At 47.1% G+C, this 25,086-nt stretch overlaps 1 protein-coding gene across 4 annotated transcripts in view; it reads left to right on the plus strand.

Moving 5' to 3' along the window:
- The window catches only part of fhod1 (formin homology 2 domain containing 1), a 49,235-nt gene that overhangs the window by 5,041 nt on the left and 19,108 nt on the right, over window positions 1–25,086 (plus strand). For 2 of the 4 annotated variants that reach the window (XM_062472090.1, XM_062472091.1), the window contains exons 3-11: window positions 1,088–1,152; window positions 17,387–17,454; window positions 18,155–18,260; window positions 19,606–19,700; window positions 20,212–20,323; window positions 20,524–20,618; window positions 20,948–21,091; window positions 21,488–21,933; window positions 24,058–24,168. In XM_062472090.1, coding sequence (XP_062328074.1) covers window positions 1,088–1,152; window positions 17,387–17,454; window positions 18,155–18,260; window positions 19,606–19,700; window positions 20,212–20,323; window positions 20,524–20,618; window positions 20,948–21,091; window positions 21,488–21,933; window positions 24,058–24,168 — 1,242 coding nt within the window. The remainder of the gene's footprint in view (window positions 1–1,087; window positions 1,153–17,386; window positions 17,455–18,154; window positions 18,261–19,605; window positions 19,701–20,211; window positions 20,324–20,523; window positions 20,619–20,947; window positions 21,092–21,487; window positions 21,934–24,057; window positions 24,169–25,086) is intronic. The other 2 variants (XM_062472092.1, XM_062472093.1) reach the window with 1 other exon arrangement.

Consider the following 25,086-nt stretch of genomic DNA (forward strand, 5'->3'; position numbering starts at 1 on the left):
CACACACACACACACACGTAAAAGGAGTAACAACACTAGCAAAATGATGTAACTATTCAGGAGAAAACGTGACCGTGAAAGAAAAACACTTCTGGCTGTTGGAGTCCTGAGCGTGTTTGTTTTGGATCCAGCTTCCCTCCCATTAGAAAAGTTACCTCAGAGGATCCCCTGCAGTTCCTGCAAGACCGGGATGGCTGCTGCCTTTACGAACATGGTGATCAGAGGAAAATTGGCAGCGGGTCTTGTAACTGTGTGTGTGGCTGTGTGTGTGTGTGTGGTTGGCTGTGTGTGTGTGTGGTTGGCTGTGTGTGTGTGTGTGGTTGGCTGTGTGTGTGTGTGGCTGTGTGTGTGTGTGGTTGGCTGTGTGTGTGTGTGTTTGTGTGTGCCTGGGGCAGTTGGTCACAGCTGAAACACTGGTAACTTGGGGTGGGGAAAGTAAGACTGTTGGGGTGAAATACAAAGAGGAAATGTGTCACTAGACGTGGCCTGGAAAATGTGGGCGTGATTATCGTTTGTAAGAGAATGTGCAGCTACTGCACGTGTTCACAGTATGTGTCAGTTGCTGAGAACCTAAATCCTTTATTTCAGACCTACACACACACACACACACACTCTCAGACAGGGACAGATACTTTCCATACCTCTATGTCGGCTCTAGAACTTTCCATAGTACAAATCCCTGCTGGTCGGGCCGCGGCCGTCACAGCAGAGCCTCTGTTTATGGGATGGCAGCATGTGGGAGGGGATATGGAGATCCAGTGTCTCCCCAGCCAGCTGTGTTAGTGTTCAGGCGCTACACATCAAAACCGCTTCTTTTTACTGCTCTACACTTGTTCCCATTGTGGAAGGGCCGGACGATAAAGAAAGTCCAACTGAAATGTGTTGGAGGCATTTTTTTTGTGTGTTTTGTTTTTTTCTTTTTTCAGGCTAATGTTTGAGGAAATATAGTGCTTCACTTCTCAATTTAAGAAGTCTGTGTTTATCTTAGAATGTTGAGTGGTTCTTAAATCAGGTTTTGTCTCCTTTTTCACTCTAATTTGTCTTCTAAACTGTCTTCTGAACCGTCTTCTCATCCTCTCCTCCGCAGAAAAGGAAAGAAGCCCATCCTGATTCTTCGTACCCAACTCTCTGTCCGGGTCCACTCCATCCTGGGTAAGTACCACCTCCCCTCTCTTCACCTGCCCTACCCTCTCCTCCCCTCCCCTGCCCTCTCCTCTCCTGCCCTCTCCTCCTCTGCCCTCCCCTGCCCTCTCCTCTCCTGCCCTCCCCTCCCCTCTCCTCTCCTGCCCTCCCCTCTCCTCTCCTGCCCTCTCCTCTCCTGCCCTCCCCTGCCCTCTCCTCTCCTGCCCTCCCCTCCGCTCTCCTCTCCTGCCCTCTCCTCTCCTGCCCTCCCCTGCCCTCTCCTCTCCTCTGGGTAATATGATTTAAACTGTAGCAAGCAAGCTCTGTTCCCAGTCTCCAGTCTTGGCCATCAGTAGTGGTGGCTTCCAATGGCTCCTAGTGGCCTGTCTTGAGCTTGAGCTCTCCATTCGTCAGGGAAGTTCTGACACCGTCTCAATCTTCCCCCACGCCCCACACCTCCCCAAATCCCCCCCCCCCCCCCCCCCCCCAAAAAAAAAGATCTCAAGTCCTCTTTCCATTATCGGCCCCAGACACTCGTTCTTTCCTAGCTCGTGGCGGGGAGCGAGGGGAAAATTCTCCACCGTCCAAGGGATGCCTAGATGGTTTTTATCCTCCTGTTATTTCCTTTGAATCCTAAGTAACGTCCATACCATTGTGATGGGATACATCAGTATTTCTTCCAGACTGCAACAGCCCATATTGTTGCACACTCATTGAGATTTTAGCACTTTTAGCTGATGTGTCAAAAGCAACGTACAGCTGGGGCATACGCTGTCGTAAGTACAGCACATCACCAAAGATCAGAAATATGTTTCAGTTGCTAGAGCTGAGGAATAGACTTAGTTTTTACCAAGCAGTGCAACAATGTCATCACAACTACGATATTACATAATTCTGGCGATAGGGCAGCATTTTTAGTCCTGTGTTTTATAGCCTAACATATTAAATATGTGTTTTTCTTTTCAATGCAGCCGGTTGACTTAAATTTCTACTATGCAACTGTGTTTAGTCACATGACTAGCCGCACGAGAGAGACGAGTGTAGACACAATGGGATAACCACCCCTACTGTAGAACAGACTCATCTGTTGGTAATTATTCATATCTGGCTTTCATGTGGTGTTACTGTTACCTGGCTTTAGGAGTGTTGGTTTTGACGGGGCCAGACTTGTAACTCTACTGACTCAACCAACCTTCCAGGGTTCCAAGGAATTATGTAACCTTCCAAGGTTGCTCCATGTAGGGCTGACTGCTGCACTCGGCTAGTCTGCTAGTACGTTAAACATGGGTTCAAGTGTGACTACATTTTATCCACAGCTCTGACAAGTCTTGATGAGAACAAGACGTCCCTGAGGTCAATGTGGTTGCTGATATTGAGGTGAAGAAGATGTTTTGGGGAATGCCTGTAATGTCTGTCTGTTCCTGGTTAGCTGGAGAAAAACTCTTTTTACACTCTGCTCGAATTGTGCAGAGTTATGCAAAGAGCAAAAGACTTCTAGCCGTTTCCTCCGTACATAAACACATGAACACAACGCTGCAAAACATGGACGCGCCCTCAAACGAAGTAGCTGGCCATCGTAGCTGATTACAAACGGCCACAATTCCTTCTCCTGTCTCAGGCTGTACGTTTAGAATCACAAAGTTGATGCTCTGCAGTGGTTCAAATCCGCTAGTTTAGCCAGACTTAGCTGGGGGTTTTTTCTTTCTGACAAAAGGTAGTTGGGCTTGACTAACAGGTTCCTGTGCTCCTTTTTTAGCCTCAACAATGTGTGTGTTTATCTAGCATTAGCACATAGCAGGAGGTGTGGGGGACTTAGCACTTAGCTGCCTGCAACATCAATACTGTAGCTCCCAATTCATTTGAACACACAGTCCAGAGTTTCCCCTACCATAATATTAGGGGGGCGCCCCGCCCCCCCAACGGCACCCCCCGCCCCCCCTGGAAGGTCAAGTTAATAATTGACAAACAAGAGAAGGGGTGGGGGGGGGGGATTTAAACCTGTCGTTTCTGGATTTGCTGTCAAATATTCTACCACTGAGCTATTCAACCCTCAATGATCTGTAAAACCTAAAGCAACAGCTGCTTCACCCACTTCTCAAACTTCGAGGGCTGAGAAATGAAATGCTTGTTTTGAGCTTTTACCACTTGTTGTTTGTTTACCAGGGGCAGATCTAGCTGTTGAGGTGTAGGTTTGCAAGTTAACGGCACAGCTACATTCTCGGCCTGTTTAGTCAAGCTGATGGATGTTTTACATTTACATTTAGTCATTTAGCAGACGCTCTTATCCAGAGCGACTTACAGTAATTACAGGGACATTCCCCCGAGGCAAGTAGGGTGAAGTGCCTTGCCCAAGGACACAACGTCATTTGGCACGGCCGGGAATCGAACCAGCGACCTTCTGATTACTAGCCTGATTCTTTAATCGCTCAGCCACCTGACTCCCCACCTGACTACGTTTTCTTGACCCCCCCCCCCACTAGTTTCCTCACAGGCGATGGGGGAGTGAAATGTTTATGGCTCTTGAAAGTGTTCTCTGGGTGCTTTTCATAAGGAGTTCTCCTCAAATGAGTCACTTATCCTGGTTTCCCTTTCTGGCTGTATGCTTACAAGCTGAAGAGGGTTTCCCCTTCTTTTCCCGACCAGCAACAGTGGCTTTTTCCTCAACACACACCCTTCTGGCTTTCTGTTTTACCTGAAGGAAGAACCGGCCAAATGAGAAGGAATATTGCTGTGGACTCTTGTGGACTGTGGAATCTTGTGCCAGCTGGCTCAGTGTTACATTTAGTCATTTAGCAGACGCTCTTATCCAGAGCGACTTACAGTAAGTACAGGGACATTCCCCCTGAGGCAAGTAGGGTGAAGTGCCTTGCCCAAGGACACAACGTCATTTTGCACAGCCGGGAATCGAACCGGTAACCTTCAGATTACTAGCCCGATTCCCTTACCGCTCAGCCACCTGACTCCCTATTCAAGTGCCCTAAGGGAAAACGAGCCACCACATTAGCTGTTGCCTTCGAACATTTTATCAATACCATCAATGATCGAAGTCTGTCACAAAAAAAGCTGTCACTATTAAGTGATGTTACTGCCCACTGTTACAATTCTGACTGTCAGTGGATCACACAGTGGATAAAACCACTAAGGGACCCACACACTGTGTGCGTGTGTGTGTGTGTGCGTGTGTGTGTGTGCGTGTGTGTGTGTTCCGGCAGTCCCTCGCAATGAATAGTCCTTCACGAGAGGCGGGAGCATGCGTGTACAGAGCGCTCCTTGGACATGGGGTAGTAAATACGTGCCAAGCCAGTGAAGCCACGCTGATCGACATGACAGATAAGTCATGTCTATTCCAAATCGACGGGCATGTGAGACATTTCAGATGCAGTGACAGACTACGAGTGCTGTTGAATTGTGTCCTTCCCCTGCAGCTCTAGCTGTTGTTTCTTCAGGATGCATCCGCCTACACACACACACACACACACACACTAACACCACCACAACCACATTGCCTGGAATCGACTGAGTTAGTCTGCTCCCTGATGTTTCATCCTGTTGTTGCGTGATTGACTTCCTGTTGTTGCGTGAGAGTTTTGGGGGGGAATAACTGCTTTGTCAGGACTTACAGGAATGTGTCCGTTTGTCCTAAGGTGCTCTCCAGGCTTTATAAAATATTTAAAAATGATTTGCACAATACACGTTCACACTGCATGTGTGAAATTACATCCTGTAGTGACTAATTCCGACACTGAGAAATTCCTGTTTTGTTGTTGCCGTTGTAAGCCTGGAAAGGCTGTGTAACATGCAGGCGTGTTTCTCTGCTTGCGTTCGTCCGTTTGTCTGTTTCTTGCATCTCTTTCCTCTGTGTGCGTGTATGTTCTGTAGACGTGTGCGGTCTGACACGCTTGACCTGAAGGCCTTTTCACACACGCTGTCCGAACACAGTTTCCATCGATCCACTAGGAAGGGCTTTCACATGACTGGCCTTGGAGCTTTGCTGAATGTTGATTACTCTCATTAGCACATAACAACAAAATGGGCCAAAGGGGGAACCGCTAATTGCTTTTTGTCCTCATTCTAACTTCTCTTGACATAGGTGGCTTTCTGAATTATTTTAGAATTGCATCATGCGTATCGACTATCATTGGCTTGGTGTTGTAGCCATAGCAACCTATTGTGATACAGGAACAAAAAGTTGGTTTGTTCAGTGGCCACACCCTGGATTGGAAACATTACCACAGGTTATGAAGATCTCTCATTCTCTATCTAGGGTTGAGAACTCGATGAGAGAGAATCAAATCCTATCCAAGATTGTCCTTTCAAGAGCAGATGCAGTGAAAATGTTATGTTTCGACTGACCATGTCGAATTTGATGGTTTATTGAAATATTCTTGTCTTGGATTTTTTTATGAAACATAAGAATGAGAACTGGGTCCACACTGATTGCTTTGTGTCGACACGGATCATTCTAATTCAGATGCAGTAACAGGAAATGCCAGACTCATCATATCTGGGTCATCTCGTGTCTTCACAGGGCAGAGGTCCCCTTGTTGACTTTTTCTCTCAGTTAGTAACCCCTACAGTTACATTTACATTTAGCAGACGCTCTTATCCAGAGCGACTTACAGTAAGTACAGGGACATTCCCCCGAGACAAGTAGGGTGAAGTGCCTTGCCCAAGGACACAACGTCATTTTCCACGGCCGGGAATCGAACCCTGAAGACTGCTACCCTTGAAGTGCATTGTCCCAAACTGATAAATAAGATGTTTGGTCTACCCATACTGTCTCACATATTTTTGTTTGAAATTCTATCATACAGTGTTAAGTTGTCTTCAAGGCTAAGTGAATAAACAGTTCCTGTTCACATACTTAACATGCTTGCTGTTAGGGTGTTAACATCTGATCCAAGCCATTTTTAGCCTACACTAATTTCAAAAGGAACAACCTTTTTTTTGCTGTAGGTGCTGCGAAGCAGGCAGTTCTGGTCGATCAGCTCCCAAGCCTGTGTTTGTTCATCTCCACAGCGCAGTCCTGTTTTTTTTACAGACCATCAATCTCTCTCCCTCTCACTTTCTGTCGAAAAAGACACCAGAGTGATGAGCGAGTACAGTCATTAAGCAGGCATGCAGCCTTGACTATGTCACACCTCAGCACCGCGTGGTACCAGTGCGTACCACACATTGCTGGGTGAGTTACAGTAAGCAGGGTTAGCTAGCGTTAGCACTCCAAGGCTTTGAATGAGGTGCTGTTAGCACAGCTTAGCGGTTAGCGTAGAGGTGGTTTGTTTGGGACCTGCCCCATCACAGCGCCAATGCTCCAGTATTCAGGCCCAGTACCCCAGTAGAAATAGCCTGGTAACCAGACTTTCGTACATTTCATTTGTACAGAGAGTCTGGCCTCGCTCCATTGACAAGCATTGACTTCCTTGTAGACGGCTACTCTGTTGAAGTTTAAAACGATTGTATCTGCCCAGAGCCACTCTGATCTGCCATAACCAATCGCTAGCGTTCGCCTTAGCCAATTTACATTTACATTTATTCATTTAGCAGACGCTTTTATCCAAAGCGACTTCCAAGAGAGAGCTTTACAAAGTGCATAGGTCACTGATCATAACAACAAGATAGCCAAAAAACATCGCGGGTGGCCAAAACATGAAGCACACATTGTGAACAACCAATTCCTTCACCACTACTGTAACAGAGCTAGCTGCAGTAGCTGGAAAATCGAACTGTTCCCGAACCCCGTGGGGAGGAGGGCACGGAAGTACGTAGGAGGGCAGAGCCAGGCTACAGTAGAAACCCCCCTGAACCCAAACCCCAACAGCCAGTTCCTGCTTATGACAACAACAAGAAGCACTCACCAGCCTCCCAGTCTTTAGCGCTAGCTATGAGCACCGAGTCTTGAGTTCCTAGCCCAACTGAGCCCAATGAGGTGCTGTTAGCATAGCTTAGTGGTTAGCATAGAGGTAGTTTCCCAGTGTTTAGCGCTAGCTATGAGCACTGAGTCTGAGTTCCTAGCCCAACTGAGCCCAATGAGGTGCTGTTAGCATAGCTTAGTGGTTAGCATAGAGGTAGTTTCCCAGTGTTTAGCGCTAGCTATGAGCACTGAGTCTGAGTTCCTAGCCCAACTGAGCCCAATGAGGTGCTGTTAGCATAGCTTAGTGGTTAGCATAGAGGTAGTTTCCCAGTGTTTAGCGCTAGCTATGAGCACCGAGTCTTGAGTTCCTAGCCCAACTGTCTGCCTATGAGCCCAGACCCAGCAGGGAGGGAACTGTGAGAGCAGTCAGTCGTGTGTCGTTTAACTATAATGATCTCCATATCCACTCTAATGTGTGAACCCCTGCTGCTGGCTTGTGGTTAAATTACTTCGGCCCGTAGAGAGAAGTAGAGAGAGAGGGAGGTAGGGAGAGAGAGACTGGCCCACACTATGGACTGGGCAATGCCCTCTGCCCACTCCTTTTATCTTTCTCTCTCTGTCTCTCTCTCTCCCTCTCTCTCACTCTCTCTCTCTCCCCTTCCCTCCATCTCAATATTTCTCTACCTTCCTCTCGCTCCTCCTCATCTCTTTAACCCCCCCTCCTCTCCCTCTACATCCTCCCTCTGCTCTGCCCGGTGCCCAGTGTGTTTGGCCAGCTCTTCTCCACAGGGACTGGGGAGGGATACAGCCCTATAGCCCAGTTGGAGGCTATTTATAACAGCGGTGCCAGCCAGTCACTAAGCTTGCGGAGAAGAGGACACAAAGTGCCCATAGACGTACAAGTACAGCAGGGCACAACAGCGTGAGCATCAGCAGCTTTTAATTACAAAGCTGTTTTTTTTTGTTTTTTTTAAACTCATTTTTGTATGAGTTGTGAATACAGTTCCGCCTGTGAGGTTTTTTCTCCCTGAGAGATTCATAATGGTTGCTTTCTTCCTACATCTATTTTTCCTCTCTGTCCCACTTGGGGACCAATGAGAAGTGGTGTGGCTTAAAGATGTCTGCTCTGGTAGAGGACAAGGGTGAGTTTAATCATTTCTCCAGGGCTACCCCTCTGTTATGCCCCCCCACACACACATCTCTATTGCCCTTTAATCTGCTCCCATGCCAGGGTCCATCTGAGTTCAACACCCAGTTGCTAAAGGCTATCTGCAGAGCTGTGGTCAGAGCACAGGTATTTGACCCTCCACACACACACACCCAGCAACACCCTATCTCTCTTGCTGGGGAAGCCTCAGGCTGGTGGTCCTCCTCTCTAACAATCCCAATCCTCTCCTGGACCAGCCGTTCTACCCCCAGCTGTCGCTGTCCCGGTGCGGCAAATTTCCCCTCCTGAAATTGATTTTGGCTGGCGCACATTTTGGGTCCTGAATATCTCCTTCATCCCCAGGCATCGCACTGTGCCAGCCCCAGTCATCCAGACAGTCAGGGACCACACAGGGTCTTCTGTTGGATTAGCAGGCTATACTGCCAGACCTCTGGCCTTTAGGTTGCAACCACAGACTATCTTCTATCCCCCTGGCTCAATTCTCTGGCACCATTCCCAGTCTTTCACTTTTTAAGGTCATGTATTTTGCATCACACACAGTGATAAGTGTGTGATACACAGTGATTTAAATGTTTGTTTTGTTATGAAATCTCATATTATGAGAGGACACGCATCATTAAGCATTTAGATGAGAAAATTATGAGAGTAGAGCAAGACTACTTGTACATGCTTGTGAACAACCTTTTATTATTAAATTATGACCTGAATGAATGTATAAACAATACCGTATGAATTGCTCCACTTGGTGCATAACCCACACAAGTCCTCTACCCAACCAAGCGTTTGATTCCCACATTACATTATGTAATGTGGGAGAATAAGATAATATCTTGACACTGAACTGGCATGTGTGAGCCCATCTCAGGTGAGACACGCAGTGGAACATAGTATTCTATCACAGACTTAGCTGAAGGGTTCTCTCTCCATCTGGTAGACCTTGCACACCCACACTCTGCACCAGCCTGTGCTTGGCGCGCAGGTCAGTAACAACGTTTATATAAGACCTTATCACAAGTTTAAAAGTCGACCACCGGTGACAGAATTGTTCGTCGCCCCTTGCTTGCTTGCTTGGCTGGGCTAAACAGAAACTACACTAACGCCGTAAAACTGACACGAAACACCAGGAACCTGATGGAGATATTTGTTGACCTAATTTTAATGTCGACCATGGTTTGGCTCAAATCAAAGTGTAGTTTACCTGTACTCCTATCACCCAAACATGGTACCTGTACTGTCACTGTGCAGCTAATGATATTAGAAAGCACAAACCACTCCCAAAAGAACAATTTTAAGATGTACCACAAACTGCTTCATAGCATTCCAAGAATTTAGGGAGTGGTTGAGTCGCTAATCTCAGTTGCTAAGGGCAGTTACCAGGTTCTCACATGCAGGTCTATTGTCCACAGTGGCTGGTTGGTGATCAGTATCAGGGGTAATTGTGCTTGCACTGCGTAAAGCGATGCCAGATGCACCATTCTGGCCTCATGAGACAGTTTAGCTCCCAGCCTCACGTCTCTGGTCTCAGACTGCATCTATGGATGATAGCTTTGCCCGCTGGGTCATATTTATGAAGACAGTTTCTTATGATATGTCTGGCTGCAGGTGTTTGAGAGTTGCATGCTTGTTGAAAAGTTACAGTTACTCGTGTTGCAGTGCAAGCAGCTAATATCTGACCTGTTGTAACTTTTTATATACGATCTTTCTGATTGCTGTGGCGGTTGTGGGATTTGGAGTCATGCTGTCCATGTGCACATTTTTATTCAGTGACTAAACATTTTGGATAGTAGTCAGAACCCTGCGGTTATCAGGATCTGGGGCCTGTCATCCGATCCAGGTCCTTTGGCATCTCCTGCAGTCCTTCCGACTGAGCGATCCTGCAGTGTAACCTGGGGAGGTTACTGTGGATCAGAAGGAACATAACCATGTCCAGCACTCACACGGTGACCAGCAAACACTCCTAGCTCGTTACAGACAGACTTGACAGCTGAACACAGCCTGCAGTCCTCCGGACTCTGGGAATGATTTAGATGCTGCACAGAGTTTGGCAACTCGCACCAAGAACCTTTTTTTAATGATTCAAGTTAGCTGTTTTTTGCTTCTTGTCCTTTTATGGAGGTTTGTGGTTTGTGTAGGGGACTCAACCTTGAAACTGGACCACCTTGGCGATCTGAGGTTTGACATGTGTGACCTTTGACCTGTCAGAGCAGTCACTGCTACTGTTATGGAAGGCAGTCCCGGTTGATTTGACCCGGTCGGGGTGTCTGTCTGGACCTTGGTGTCTGCAGACTCTTTTGGTCTGGTTTTATTTGGGTGCTCCCTGTGAGGATGCTGGACTCCCTGTGTAGAAGTAAATAAAGGAGGACCTGGTCCAGGTCAGAGATCTCTGTTCACAGGAATGTAGCTGTTTAACTGGCGTTTTTATCATGGAGAGTTTGGTCTGCCTTTTTTTGAACACATGCACACTCACACCTCGCATAAACACACACACACACACACACACACACAAAGTGCCTACACACAGAGCACACATATACACACAAAGTGCACATTTAACACACACACACACACAGCCCTCAGCGCTGTCAGAACATTCTTCACCAGGACATCGTACTCTGCACTGTATTAGGAGGATATAAGGCCGGATCTTCATCGATTTTTTAACTGCAGTGTCTCACACTGTTTGCACTGCTTCAAAGACAATATCATGTCTGGAATCCAGCACCAGGCCTCTATTCTTATCCCTCCTCCTTTGCTCCCGGTTCAGGACACAACGACTGTGCACGTGATAGTCCTGCCCATTAGACCTTACCAAGATGGTCGCCAGATTCAACAAACACTTGAGGTCAGATCCATCTGGGAGGGATGAGGGACAGCTCTGCCTAAACCAGGAAGCAGAAGCCGTGGGTGATCTAATATCTGCACAGAAAAGTTCTATCAAGAGTTATAGAATCATCGTTTAAAAAATAATCCCTCAGAGTGCCTCAAATATTAGTGGTTTAATACATGTCACGTCACGTTTCTGTCCTAACTTAGCCAGCTCCTTGTCAATCAATAATATTACTTCAGCAGTAACCTTACATAGTTTTAAAGGTTCATACTTGCGAAGAGCAGAGATCAATGTCAGCTTACGTTAGTGTTCTAGGTTTAAGGTCAAAGAATAAATGGCCATCGTCAGATAATCCTCTTCTTCAGGTAATTTAGCTCTCGTTAGCTGGGGCTCCAGTGAGGACTTTGATGATTTGACATCTCGTCTGTTGATGTGAAACTGGGGCCACGGGGTTCAAAGAAGTCGTTTCTGAGGTACAAGGCAAGGGCCCGGTAACTTCCGGAAATTAGAGATGTAACGTTGGCTGGGATTTATTTCTGTCTGGCGCTTTTGTCGATCACTTGCAGTGTTTCCCCTACGTTTACGGCGGCGGCGGGGGCGACGACCATGTAGAGACATAAATGACATGCCGTCGTGTAAATAAGATAAATAACATAAGGCCATTTAGTTTGTTTAATAAAAGATCAAGCTATAGACCTGTTTTATAGGAAAGGTAACCATAAATGACTTATTTTGTGATCGGGTGCTATATAAAAAAAATAAAAATAAAAAAGTATTATTATTAAAGTTAAAATAATTTAAATACTTTAAATTATTATTAAAGTATTTTTTTACTTGACCTTCCAGGGGGGGGTGGGGGGTGCCGTTGGGGGGGCGGGGCGCCCCCCTAATATAATGGTAGGGGAAACACTGACTTGAATGATAGCGTTGGAGAACGGCAAATACCGGTGTGGTTGAGCCAGACCGCTTCTCCTTCTAGCTCTGGAACGCCACTTTTGAGTTTTACTCTGTGTGCTGCTACACCAATCTTACTTTAGGCTACACTGCAAAATATGACTTTCCTTTTTTAGTCTGCTACGATTGGCTTTCAGAATCTTTCACTTCCTTGTCCGTGGTGCTTCAAGTGTTGAGATTTGAGATATGAAAGCTGAGAACTGAAACCTGATAGTTCAGGTTATCTGTGCTCGATCAAGTCTAGTTTTCCTCCTGTTTTCCTTCTCTGGGAGCAGCAGAGAAACCATATCACCCTGAATAAGCTCATTCTGTCTGACTTCAGGAATGCACTGATGGCCAGCTTGACTAAGAAAAGGCACTTGAAACCGTTTCCCTATCGCACTTTAAACCTCAAAGTGTCATTAGTTGTGCTTACACACACACACACACACACACACCGTTTGTGAACAGCTTAGCATGGCACTTTACTTTTGAAGTGACAGGTTAACATTGTTCACCACTGAAAAGTGTTTCAAAGTTAATGCATTCAGGTAGTGAGTAGTTTGGTTAAATAGTTAAAAACTCAGTTTTGTCTTGTTCTTTTGGTGTAGTGTGGTACTGTAGGAGGAAGTATTGACAGAAACTCATTATATTCTTTTTTTTATTGCTAGCCTTTCAGAACTTTATAATCTGTTGTTTATAACACGCCCACATGGGGAAATCCCCTTAAGACATTTTGGAAGCAGGTGAAGGTCTATAGCTTCTGCTGTCTTTCATGGTTCCCTTTCACTGTGGATTCATTTTTCTGTGTTAAAGAGTGTTGAAATAGCTCTACTCATCCTTGTATTGCCTATTTGCAAACGTAAACATGCCGTAATCAATTCTGTGGAAACTCTCATGACTCCAGTTCAGTTACACAATCAGAATCCGAACAGACAGAATTTATCAAGTTTGAACGCGAGTTCAAACTCGCGTTCAAACCCGCACCCCCTCCTCCAGGCAGATGCGTTTCCCAGAACAACATAGCTGTATGTTTGCCTGTGTGTGTTTGGATTACGTCTCTGTTTCCTTCTCATATTCCAAACAATGCTGTCTTGCTGTGTTTAGCTGTCAGGCCCATCTTCTGGCTGAGAGTCAGTTACCCCTGGCAAATGAGAACATGTTGTCCACAACAACTTCGTATCACAGTCTCACAAAATCCTCAATGACAAGCTCTGTTTTTCCAATAAATGCCATGTATTTTCACTGATGTCAGTATTATACTGGGCATATGAGACAGGGGTAGCATGCCCACATGCGTAAAGGAAAAAGGAGAGAGGGCAGCTGGATCATAAAATGCCCCAGAAATAGTTGGAATCAGTCCCATGTGTCAGACTCTTATTTATAATCCCTGACTTGGGAACCAATCTCTACTGGCGGTCAGAGCGTCACATGACCCAATGTCAGGAAGTAACAAGCTTCTACAGCGATGTGAAACTTTGTTTCCCATCAGGCTGTGCTGGGTCGTTCTAGTGAAAAAGTGGGAATAAAGAGGGTGTTTTAGTAGTTTTAGACGTCTCTCGTCCTGGCCTCTTCTTTTTGTTTTTAATAGTGTGTTTATTTGGTTGGGCACATCCTGTCTGTTGCCCCCCTGATAACCACCCTGTGTGTGTGTGTGTGTGTCCCCGCAGTCCTTTAATTTGTCTGCTTCCTAACATCAGTCTCTTCCTTTGAGACATGGTAATGTGTGTTATCTACAGCGAGCAGCCCCTTGTGGTATAGACCGCCTGTCGTATAGCATCACTTTACAGCCGGCCGGCCTTCCTTCCTTATGGAGGTACATATAGCTTCTGCTTGAAGGAGGGGGGGGGGTTGATGATGACGGTTACACACAAACACACGTGCACACAGCACTAATGCACACACACATACAGCATAGACATGTGCACACACACACACACACTGCTACCCACATTCACATACATGCAAAAACACACACACTTACATATATACCCTTAGCACGTTTGCACAACCAGTTATCATGGACACACACACACACACACCCTGCCGCACACAGAGGCAGTAAACACATCTCATCCTAGTGACAGGCTGCTGGTTGTCAAAGCAATGAGAACAACAAATAAGGCAAAATTGGTCACTTCTCAATCCTGCCTCGTTTCTTACGCTGGATGAAGTAATGACAAGCCATTCATCACCAGCATGAATTCTATCCCTCTGAAAACCAAAAAGACTTTAAATCCTCTAAAGGACTCTATACTTGATCCTGTGCTGACAAACAGTCTTGGTGTCCCATTCCATGCCACCCGGCCAAACTGAAGTCTAAACATGTGTGAGTTTGACTTTCTTTTGGTTGGGATACATATTACCCTTTGGTCTGCATCTTACCTTTTAATAACTTTAAGAAGAAACTTTAAATAAGTTTATGCTTGCTGTGGGCTCATGAATCTCACCTGTGTGCTCAGGTACCTGTTGGCCTTCAGTCTCTGTAACACACTGTCCTGTCTCTGTGGAACCCTAGCCAGGAGGACATGCTGTTTGTTTTCAGGGATATCTCAGAATAGACAGATCCATAAACGCCCATGAAAACTCTTAACACACAGCGAGTCAGGAGAAGGAGAACGTCAGTGTTGTCCACGGCGGTGTCCTGTAGAGCAGTCAAGGTTGTCCTTCCCAGCGAGGATCCTCTTTCACTGAGATTAGCTCTCTCTGGCCTGGCCTCAACTGGCCCCCTTCTTCCGTCCTTCCTTCCTTCCCTAACTTCCTTCCTTCCTTATTATGGACATGCCGACTAGCAAGCCTTCACACAGTGCTTGTCAACTAGACCTCTTGTGTAACCTGAACAGTAATCTGTTGAATTTTCTATGCCGTTGCGGAAAACTTTATTTCCATTGTACCTCTTCATTGATTACATGTTATACACATCTGTTTGTTTATAATTTTGTTTTCCATTCTAATTTGGAATCCATTTGGTTTGATGCACTTCTGTGTCTAAACAACTTCCGTTGACTTTAAACGGTGAAGTCATTTGTGAACAATTCTCACAGAAAAATGCAAACCCCTATCAACCCAAACATGCCAAAGTCCATTTTTTTAACTGTCCAACATATCACACATTCTTCAGTAGTAAATATTTAATGGCTATTGTATAACAACGCGTGTTATACACCATTTCCTTCTCATCCACACTGGACTGTCCGTTCACTACACAAGTCCCAGGCAATCCAAACTAACGACAACAACTAATAAAACTGGCTTGTGACCTCTGAGAAGAAACAAACAGGAAATATTTACATTCCACTTGAGGGGGAAAACCCCTCAACGTTCATCCTCATTTGAAGCAACTTTGTTTGGCGTCAAGAGATTTGACTTCCCTGTCCTCTGAGCCAACCCACCACCTCGTCAGTGTTTCCCCTACCATTATATTAGAGGGGTGCCCCACCGCCCCCAACGGCATTCCCCGCCCCCCCTGTAAGGTCAAGTTAATTTTGTAAAAAAAATAATATTTTTTATTTTTTACATTTTTAATATAGCGCCAAATCACAAAATACTGCTTGTGACTTACATTTTACATGTTACATTTTAGTCATTTAACAGACGCTCTTATCCAGAGCGACTTACAGTAAGTACAGGGACATTCCCCCGAGGCAAGTAGGGTGAAGTGCCTTGCATTTGGTTAGCATAGCCGGGAATCGAACTAACAACCTTCTGATTACTAGCCCGATTCCCTAACCACTCAGCCATCTGACTCCCTGGGTTTCCCTAGGTGATTGGATCTTGAGCAGGTCGACGTGCATCCTTCGTTGCCCACTGTGAGCTAAATGTAGATAAAGTTTCCTGGTTGTCTCGGTGTGCAGTATTTGCGGGGTGGTTAGCGTTCTTAACTACATGCACATAAAGCTTCGTAAAGACTGTAAATCTGGGTTGTGGTGGTAGAAAAATATTTTTTTAAATTCCTGCAGCAAAAGTAGTTGTTACTTCTGTTGCATCATCACACTGTAAACGTCACAGTGGTAAACACACCTTCTGGACCGGGATAAGCATCTTTATTCCTGTTGTTATGATTCCCATTACTGAGTAAACCTCCCCGTCCAGATGTCAGGCTGGTGTTTGGAAGTTGTTGCCCGCATCCATGGAGACTCGAGTGGCGAAAGGCAGGAGCCAGCCAGTTTCTATTGGTTTACGATCCACGGTTGAAACCATGTCTGCAGCTGTGTCATGAACCAGGCCTGACGACCTGGGGTGCTGCCAGCACTCTGCCGGCTCAGCCCAGCCCCAGACACAGCCCCATCCCAGGCCAAGCCCCATCCCAGGCCCAGCCCCATCCCAGCCCCAGACACAGCCCCGGCCTCAGCCCCAGCCCCGGCCTCAGCCCCAGACACAGCCCCATCCCAGCCCCAGACACAGCCCCATCCCAGCCCCAGACACAGCCCCAGCCCCAGACCCAGACACAGCCCCATCCCAGCCCCAGACCCAGACACAGCCCCATCCCAGCCCCAGACCCAGACACAGCCCCATCCCAGCCCCAGACCCAGACACAGCCCCATCCCAGCCCCAGCCCCATCCCAGACCCAGCCCAGCCCCCAGGCCTGTCAACTACACAGCAGAGGTCTTTAAGGCAGCCTTTTCCCAATCCTGGTTTATATTTTTCCGTTCTTCCAACATACCTGATTCAAATCAAGGGGTTATTATACATAGCAGAAGCCCGATAACAACCCATTCATTTGAATCAGGTGTGTTGTAGCAGTGAAACATCTATAGCATGCAGGGCAGGGGGACACAAGCACCAGGTTAGAGAACCCTCATCCTCACCTCTACCCAGGGGGTCTCTCTGATGTCATGTTTTCACTTAGTAGATGTTTTTATCCAGAGCTACGTAGGGGGATTTGCACCTGCGACCTCTTGATGCTCTAACCACTGAGCTAAACCTAGCCCTCCCATAAGCAACAATGTGTCATCTGGCAGGAGGAAGATTCAGCGATCAGCTCCTTTTCTTTTGATCTACGACTGATTTCTACACGGAAAGTTATTTAAATTCCTTATCACCGATACTGGTTTCTGATTAGAGGATTTACAATAGAGCAGACATCAAGGCCTGAGTGGGAAGTTGTAAAGCCTCCACACATCTCATGTCGTTTGTGGGGGTAATGTTCACGATGGGAATTGTGTGCTCGTTTGATTATATTCTTAGTCTGCAAAGTTTCGATTATATTTAGATGTGGTCCTCATCAAGTACTCATCAGTGATGCAAACTTCTTTTTTCAAAACCCTTTTTCAAAATATATTTCCTCAACCTTTTGAAACAAAAAAAAAAATATATATTTTACCTGTTGATAGCTGTCCCAACTTGTTTAGCTTTGTCATTGTGTAGTATTGTGTGTAGGTGGATGAGAAGAAGAAAAAAAAAGAGGAGGAACAAAATGTGGAAACTTCAGAGTCTAAACTCTCTGTAAGCTATCTGTCTAACCAGCTTTGTCTTCCTCTTCAGAGAAGCTGTACAACTCTCACGGGCCAGAGCTCAGAAGGTCCCTGTTCTCCCTCAAGCAGCTCTTCCAGGTAGACCACAAGAGCCCGAACTCACATCCCGTCTATCGCTGTCAAACGTACAGCTTTTCCTTTTCTGGGCCAACTGCCACTGACAAGTCCAGAGGAAACACCCCCCCCCCCCTCCCCGACCTCTGACCTCTGACCTCTGCTCTGAGGTCTGAGTCAGAGGAACAAGGAAGAATGGAGGGACACTGGAGGAAGGGGGAGAGGAGAAGGAGAGAAAGAGAGAGAGAGAGAGGGGGAGAGAGAGAAAGCGAGGGAGGGAGGGAGGGAGGGGGAGAGGAAGGGAGGGAGAAGGGAGGGAGAAGGGGAGAGAGAGGGGGAGAGAGAGGGGGAGAGAGAGGGGGAGAGAGAGGGGGAGAGAGAGGGGGAGAGAGAGAAAGCGAGGGAGGGAGGGGGAGAGGAAGGGAGAAGGGGAGAGAGAGAGGGAGAGAGAGGGGGAGGGAGAGAGAGGGGGAGAGGAAATGCATACCAGCCGTGCCAGAGACCCAATTGTAATCCTTTCAAAGATGGAGGACAGATAAATCAAGTACATAATTATGTAAGGGCCCTGGACATGATTGCTGATACGATGTTCCTTTAGCAGTTGCTTTCAGACTTCTTCTTAAAAGAAGTCTGAAATAAAAGACTTCGTCTTTTATGCTGAATTTAAGTGGTATAATGCTGATGGCTTTTCTATAACTGTTACATATGCTTGTGTGTCTCCCAGGATGACAAAGACCTGGTACCAGAGTTTGTGAACTCTGAAGGGCTCACGTGCTTCATCAAGGTGGGAGCTGAAGCTGATCATAACTACCAGAACTACATTTTGAGAGGTACATTCACATTGTCATTTAGCAGACGCTCTTATCCAGAGCGACTTACAGTAAGTACAGGGATATTCCCCCCGAGGCAAGTGCCTTGCCCAAGGACACAACAACACATTTTTCACGGCCGGGAATCGAACCGGCAACCTTCTGAAAAAAAATGAATAAAATTATTAATAGCCCGATTCCCTAACCGCTCAGCCATCTGAGGAACAGTTCCTGCTGCAGATACTGTGACACGCCTGAAATTAGCGTTTGGCTGCAGGAGGTCGAGGGTTCAAATCCCACCAGGGTGCTGCTTTGGATGAGTGTCTAAATGACTGTGTGTGTGTGTGTGTGTGTGTGTGTGTGGGAGTCAGGTGGCTGAGCGGTAAGGGAGTCGGGCTAGTAATCTGAAGGTTACCGGTTCGATTCCCGGCTGTGCAAAATGACGTTGTGTCCTTGGGCAAGGCACTTCACCCTACTTGCCTTGGGGGGAATGTCCCTGTACTTACTGTAAGTCGCTCTGGATAAGAGCGTCTGCTAAATGACTAAATGTAAAATGTAAATGTGTGTGTGCGCTGAGTTCCTCTGCATCATTTGATGGATATATACTGTTTGGTGACCAAGCCTACTGATTTAAATTGGCAGGGAACTCAAATTTTGTAACAGTGGGTAAACTGAAGTTTCTTGAAATGCGTCATTAGACAGGAAAACGATGTACTGCCAAAGACTTCCACAAATACAATGTGTCTACCTCACTTATCCAAAACTCTCCAGGCACTATGAAAATGTGTTCTGAATCAAATCAAAGACTTCTCACACCTGGCCCCTTGCATCAATACCTCTAACTCACGTCCCGACGACACAAATCACGTCGTTAAAAGCAGCGACAGCGGCGAAGACAGCAGGAAAACGACAGCACAGCTATCCCAGGCTACAGTAGCGTCCACGAGAGTGCGTGTTCCTGCTTCTCCTCAGTCAACATCAACAGCAGAGGCTCCGGGATCTCTACCAGAGCCAGCGAAGGGGGCCACTTACGGTGCAGTCCAACGCCGACCGCTGTGTGTGGAAAAAGGCCTATTTGCCGATCTCACCCCGGGATTATGCTGGCGTGTCTCTCCACCGCAGGGACCCCAGTCAGCACTCTTAGAGCTGGACTAGAGGTGGCAGCTATGTCAGGGTACTGGATGATCTGGTTAGACTCTCATCTTGTGTTTAAACCTGGTCTCTTTTTTTTTGTGCTCTCTCTCTCTTTCCCCATCTCCCTCTCCCACTCCCACTCCCCCCCCCCCCCGCTCCCTCCCTGTCGGTCTCCCTCCCTCTCTCTCCTTCCCTCTCTCTGTCCCTCTTCCCCCCCCCCCCCCCCTCTCAGCCCTCAGCCAGATCATGCTGTTTGTGGATGGGATGAACGGCGTGATCAACCACAACGAGACGGTGCAGTGGCTGTACACGCTGAGTGGAAGTCTGGTGAGGCCCCTGACATGCCCGAGGACCACGCTGTCCTGTACTCTTACAAAAGCAGTTATGAAAAGGCCCGTTCTTCATTGTTGTCTGCCTAGACACCAGCCGGTGTTGAGTCCAGGGTGACAAGTAGTGCTGTAACCCCCAAAGTCATATCTCATCTTGTCGGTATGGAGAAGTGAAAGTAGTAGCTGTCAGAAATGAGAAATGAATCTTGAGGTTCCACTGAAATTTGAAAAGCTTTGATGATGTTGACTGCACTACATGTTCTCACTTGGAGAGAACATGCTGCTGCAGAGCAGGAAGAGACAGCACATCCAAACAGGAAATCCAGCGTGAATCATGAGAAACCAACATTCAGCAGTCATGTTTTCACATTAAACTTTGAGGTCAAGCATCGACATTGCAACACAGTGTTTTATGAATTCCCTGAAAGTGTCAAGACCTCCACGGTCCTCTGTTGTTGTGTGATATGACCATCTAGTGGCGAGGTGGTGTAACTGCATGTGCTCCTCAGTCCAGGCTGGTGGTGAAGACGGCTCTGAAGCTGCTCATTGTGTTCGTGGAGTACTCCGAGTCCAACGGGACCCTGCTCATCAAGGCTGTTAACACTGTGGACGGCAAGAGAGGTAGCCCCCCCCACACACACACACACACACACACACACACACACATATCCAGACACACAGATCTGCATGCAGAGGTTTGCGATAAGAGCTGGGCTCGGCTGTAAAGCCCTTTCTGTAGTGGTTGAGTGGGTATTTGAGCTAACAGGCATTTGACACAGTCTGTCAAGTGGGTCAACAGGAATGTGTGTGTGTGTGTGTAGCTGTGAAGCCCTGGAAGTACCTGACAGAGATTCTACAGGAGAAGAACGGTTCAGACACTGAGCTGCTGATCTTCACCATAACCCTCATCAACAAGGTAACACTCAACCCAGTCAGCTGGGTAGCTTTGATGCTGAAGTGGCACACACTGAAAGACATCGTCTGTGTTTGTATTTCTCTGAGTGCTTGTGTGCACTTGTGTGTGTGTGTGTATTTCTCTGAGTGCTTATGTGCACGTGTGTAGTTGTGTGTGTGTCTGTCTGTCTGTGTGCATCTGCACATGTGCATCTTCAAATCGACTGTGTGTGTATATTGATTGTCTGTTTGTGTGTGTATATATATTTACTGTGTGTGTATATATATTGACTGTGTGTGTGTATATATTGACTGTGTGTGTGTGTATATATTGTCTGTGTGTGCGTGTAGACCCTGGCAGCCCTGCCGGACCAGGACTCGTTCTACGACGTGACGGACTGCCTTGAGCAGCAGAGCATGGAGAGCATCATGCAGAAGCACATGAGCAGCCGTGCCACTGAGCAAGACCTCAAACACCAGTTTTCCATCTACGAGGTACGCCCCCCCCCCGCCCAAGGTCACCAGCAGCCCTCTACCATACGTGGTGCTTTTACATTTACATTTAGTCATTTATCCAGAGCGACTTACATTCCCCCGAGGCAAGTAGGGTGAAGTGCCTTGCCCAAGGACACAACATCAGTTTGCATGACCGGGAATCGAACTGGCAACCTTCGGATTACTAGCCCGATTCCCTCACCGCTCAGCCACCTGACTCCCTAGCTTTTATGTTATCATGTTACAGTGCTTGTAATGTGCGAGTTGTGGGTGTCTTAGCTGTTTTGATTCAAACTTTACGCAATCTGTGAAGCCAGAAATGGATTGATAAAGTCGTAGTGTAGGAACACCTGTTATGGGATGCTCGCTGACTAGTTTTTCCTGCTGACCGTGCAGACTGCTCTGAAGTTTGAAGACGGGGAGACAGACGAGACCATTCCTCACATTCGCAAGGAGCGACGTAAAGTAGCAGCGAGCGAGCAGGAGGGCAGGAGGAGCCGGCGCCAGTCGTCTCAGAGCCTCCCTGACACCGTCTCTCCCTCCAACCCTCCATCCTCCTCCACCCCCCTCTCACCAGCCTCCTCCACCCCCCTCTCACCAGCCTCCTCCACCCCCCTCTCACCAGCCTCCTCCATCTCCGCCCACAGCCCCACGGTGGGGCGGAGCCAGAACAACTCCCCGATATCCTCCGAGCCTCGTAGCCCCTCCCCCCAGACTCCCTCCTCCAGCCCCTTGGATGCAGGCTCACAGAGGGCTCCCCCTCTACTGCCCCCTGGGGCCAGCAACGGTACTAGAGCAACACTCTCTCCCACCGAGCAAGAGCCCAAGGTTCCCCCCAGCCCGTAAGTCTTGGGAAATGTAGTGTGTGTGTGTGCGCACGTAGGAATGCACTACAAAGCATGAGCTTTGCATGAGCTTTGATGATGCATGCTGAAAAATTATTTGATCCGAACCTCAAGTTCCTGTCTATTAGATGAAGATGAATCGTTTGTGGGTTGACTCTGCCCACGATGGCGTAGAACCTGTTTAAAAAATCCCTTCAAATGTCGTTAGCTACCACGAGCCTGACGTGTTCCTACGTCACGCCCAGGTGCAGTGACTCACCACAACCTCTAGGTGGCAGCGCAGGGATGCGCCACGTACCATCTGCTGACTCAGACTCCGAGTCATTTTCATCCCTCCTGCGGTCAGGAAAACAGACATCCACCCCAGCTGCTGTTATTGTGTTTCTGTTGATACAGCTGGACAGAGACACAACAGTTCAGTCCTTGGATGGTAGCATTCTCCGTTCTGGTGGTGTTTTGCCAGTATTCATAGTGCTCAGTACAAAAAGGATCCAACAAGAATGCAACCACAGCCCTGGACTGCTGGCGTGCTGACTGAGTAGTTTGAGAATGTAGGTTGAGAGAGAGAACTGCTTACATGGGGACAACGCATATATTCACATGTGCCGTCTCGCAGCGAAAAGGTCCCAGGTTCGATTCCCGCTTGTTGGAGCCTGCGGCTATCTTCTTGTAGTTCTTCATCAGATAAACCAAACGTCAGTGTTACGCAACTGGAAAAAAAAGACAGAAATTATGACTCGCATTCCTAAACATGCTAATTTAACAAAGTCAAGTTCAGCTCAGGTTAGCTGTGACTAACCATGCTGGACAGGTAAGAGAATCCTTGAGGCAGGCCTCCCCTGCCCCAACTCAAACTTCCCAAATTGCTACGTGTCTCTCTCCAAGTATAGCCCCACTGGCCAAAGCAAAACATTTTATTCAGCTGACTGGCCTTGTGTAGCAGTGGAAAGCAAATGTTTGATTTGGATACCGCTTTTCTCTTAGTTCAACCTACAGGAATCTTTTTTTCTCCCCTCCCAAGTTGCTTAAACCATCTTTTTGGTCATGTTTGGGGTTTTAGACGACCGCAAAGTGGACCTGGCATAGTGTCGAGGCCAATCATTTTTTGTGAGCTCACACTCAAATGAATAATTTCCATCTCTCCAATTACTCTGACTTCATGTAGTCATCGTTTTTTAGGGGCGACTGACACACTGCGTGGTCTAGAGCTAGCCTGCCCCATTCCACCTCTACAGGGAAACAACAATTTACATTTACATTAATGCATTTAGCAGACACTTTTATCCAAAGCGACTTCCACGAGAGAGCTTTACAGAAGTGCATAGGTCACTGATCATAACAACGAGATAGCCCTAACATTACGAGCAACCAAAACATGAAGCATACATTGTGAAAAACCAAATAAGTGCCAAAGGGAAGAACCATAAGAGCATGCAGTTAAACAAGTCACAATTAAACAACATTAAACTCAAAAGTGCAAGAACGAAATCATGAACGTCTCTGGAGCGTTCAGTCTTTTGTTTTCCTCCCAGTGTGTATATAGATTGTGAACTTTGAAACAGAGCCTAGAGCAGAAACAGTGCTTCATTCGGTTCTGTCCTGGTTCTGTCTGGAAACAGAGCCACGACCAGAGATGTACTCTTGTTTATCGTCCTGCCTCACTGTTTTTCCTCCTTAGTGGCTGCATGTCTATATCTGGGTGTTTCCTTTTACGTGGTGCTGTTCCAGCCTCCAGATGGCTTGCTGACAGTGTGGCTCTCTCACTCTCTGGGTTGGTGTCGGGTGTTTGGCCCCATTCTCATGTAACCGCTATTGTTTCCACCTCTGTTTCTCCCTCCCTCTCTCTCTCTCTCCCTCCTCCCTCACCCCTTTCTCGCTCACTCCATCCATCCTTCCCCTCCTCTCTCTCCACCCCCCCTATTCCCCCCACCGCTCTCTCTCTCTCTCCCCCTCCTCCCTCACCCCTCTCTCTCTCTCTCTCTCTCTCTCTCTCTCTCTCTCTCTCTCTCTCTCTCTCTCTCTCTCTCTCTCTCTCTCTCTCTCTCTCTCTCTCTCTCTCTCTCTCTCTCTCTCTCTCTATCACTCTCTCGTTCTACCACCACTTCCTCCCCCGACCACTAGGAGTCGCTCTTTCCTCAGCCACCACATGTCTGCTCTGGGGATTTCTAGGAGGTCCAGGTTGTTTAACAAGGCTGGGTCCATCTCAGAGGACTCCTCCCCAGCCTCCAGCAGGTCTGTAACACACCTCCACTTTCCTCTGAACTCCCTCACTTTAACACCCAGTCATTTACCGGCTGTGTCTCAATACTCCAATCTTAACCCCTCCTCACCTCCTTACTCCTTGTCTCTGATTGGGCATTGAAGTATTAAGTATTTCGACAAAATTCGGACAATTTATTTCCCGGAATGAGAACGAACTGGAGCTAAGGAGTATTGAGACACAGCCAAGGTATCTTTAAAGGAATGTAACAAACTAACTCACTCCAACAACTGTAGCTCATTCTCTCACCTCATATAGCTGTCCTACAAAACCACAACGCAGGTGTAATACACAGGTATAATTCTAGATTCCAGAACGTTTTCTATGAAGTTTTTTCCTCCAGACTGCTATTCAGCGAGCAACTAGACAAGGAATGAACTACAGTATATGTTCCACATCACAATGGCAGTGCCACACAAACTGACACTTGTAGCTCTTAATCTGGGTTGGCACTGTAACATCTCCACCATTCACAGAGTCCTTTTTAAATCCCCCCCCCACCTCAATGAGAGCAGGAGCCCCAGCTCATTAAAGGAGCGTCTGAAAGGAGAGGATTAGTGTTAGAAACACTTAAGGAGCCTCGGAGGGTCTCTCTTCGACCAGTCCGACGGATCGGGTGAAAAACACTTCAGTGCCATCTTTTCTCTGAGGTGATGTCAGCCTGACCAAGAGGTCTGAGGAACAGGACAGGGTCCAGTAATGTTGTCTAGGCATTCAGCTCAAACCTTAGACCAGCGATTCCCAAACTGTGGGTAATGCAGGTGGGCCGCCAAACCAATGAAAACAACTAAAATATTTCAAATGAATAAGTATCAAAATATTTATATATACTGTTGGTAAATGATTATTACAATTCTTAAACATTTGAAAATGACATTTTATCGCGTTAA

The sequence above is a fragment of the Osmerus eperlanus genome, chromosome 10 (genome assembly GCF_963692335.1).
Source record: "Osmerus eperlanus chromosome 10, fOsmEpe2.1, whole genome shotgun sequence".
Taxonomy (NCBI): Eukaryota; Metazoa; Chordata; class Actinopteri; order Osmeriformes; family Osmeridae; genus Osmerus; species Osmerus eperlanus.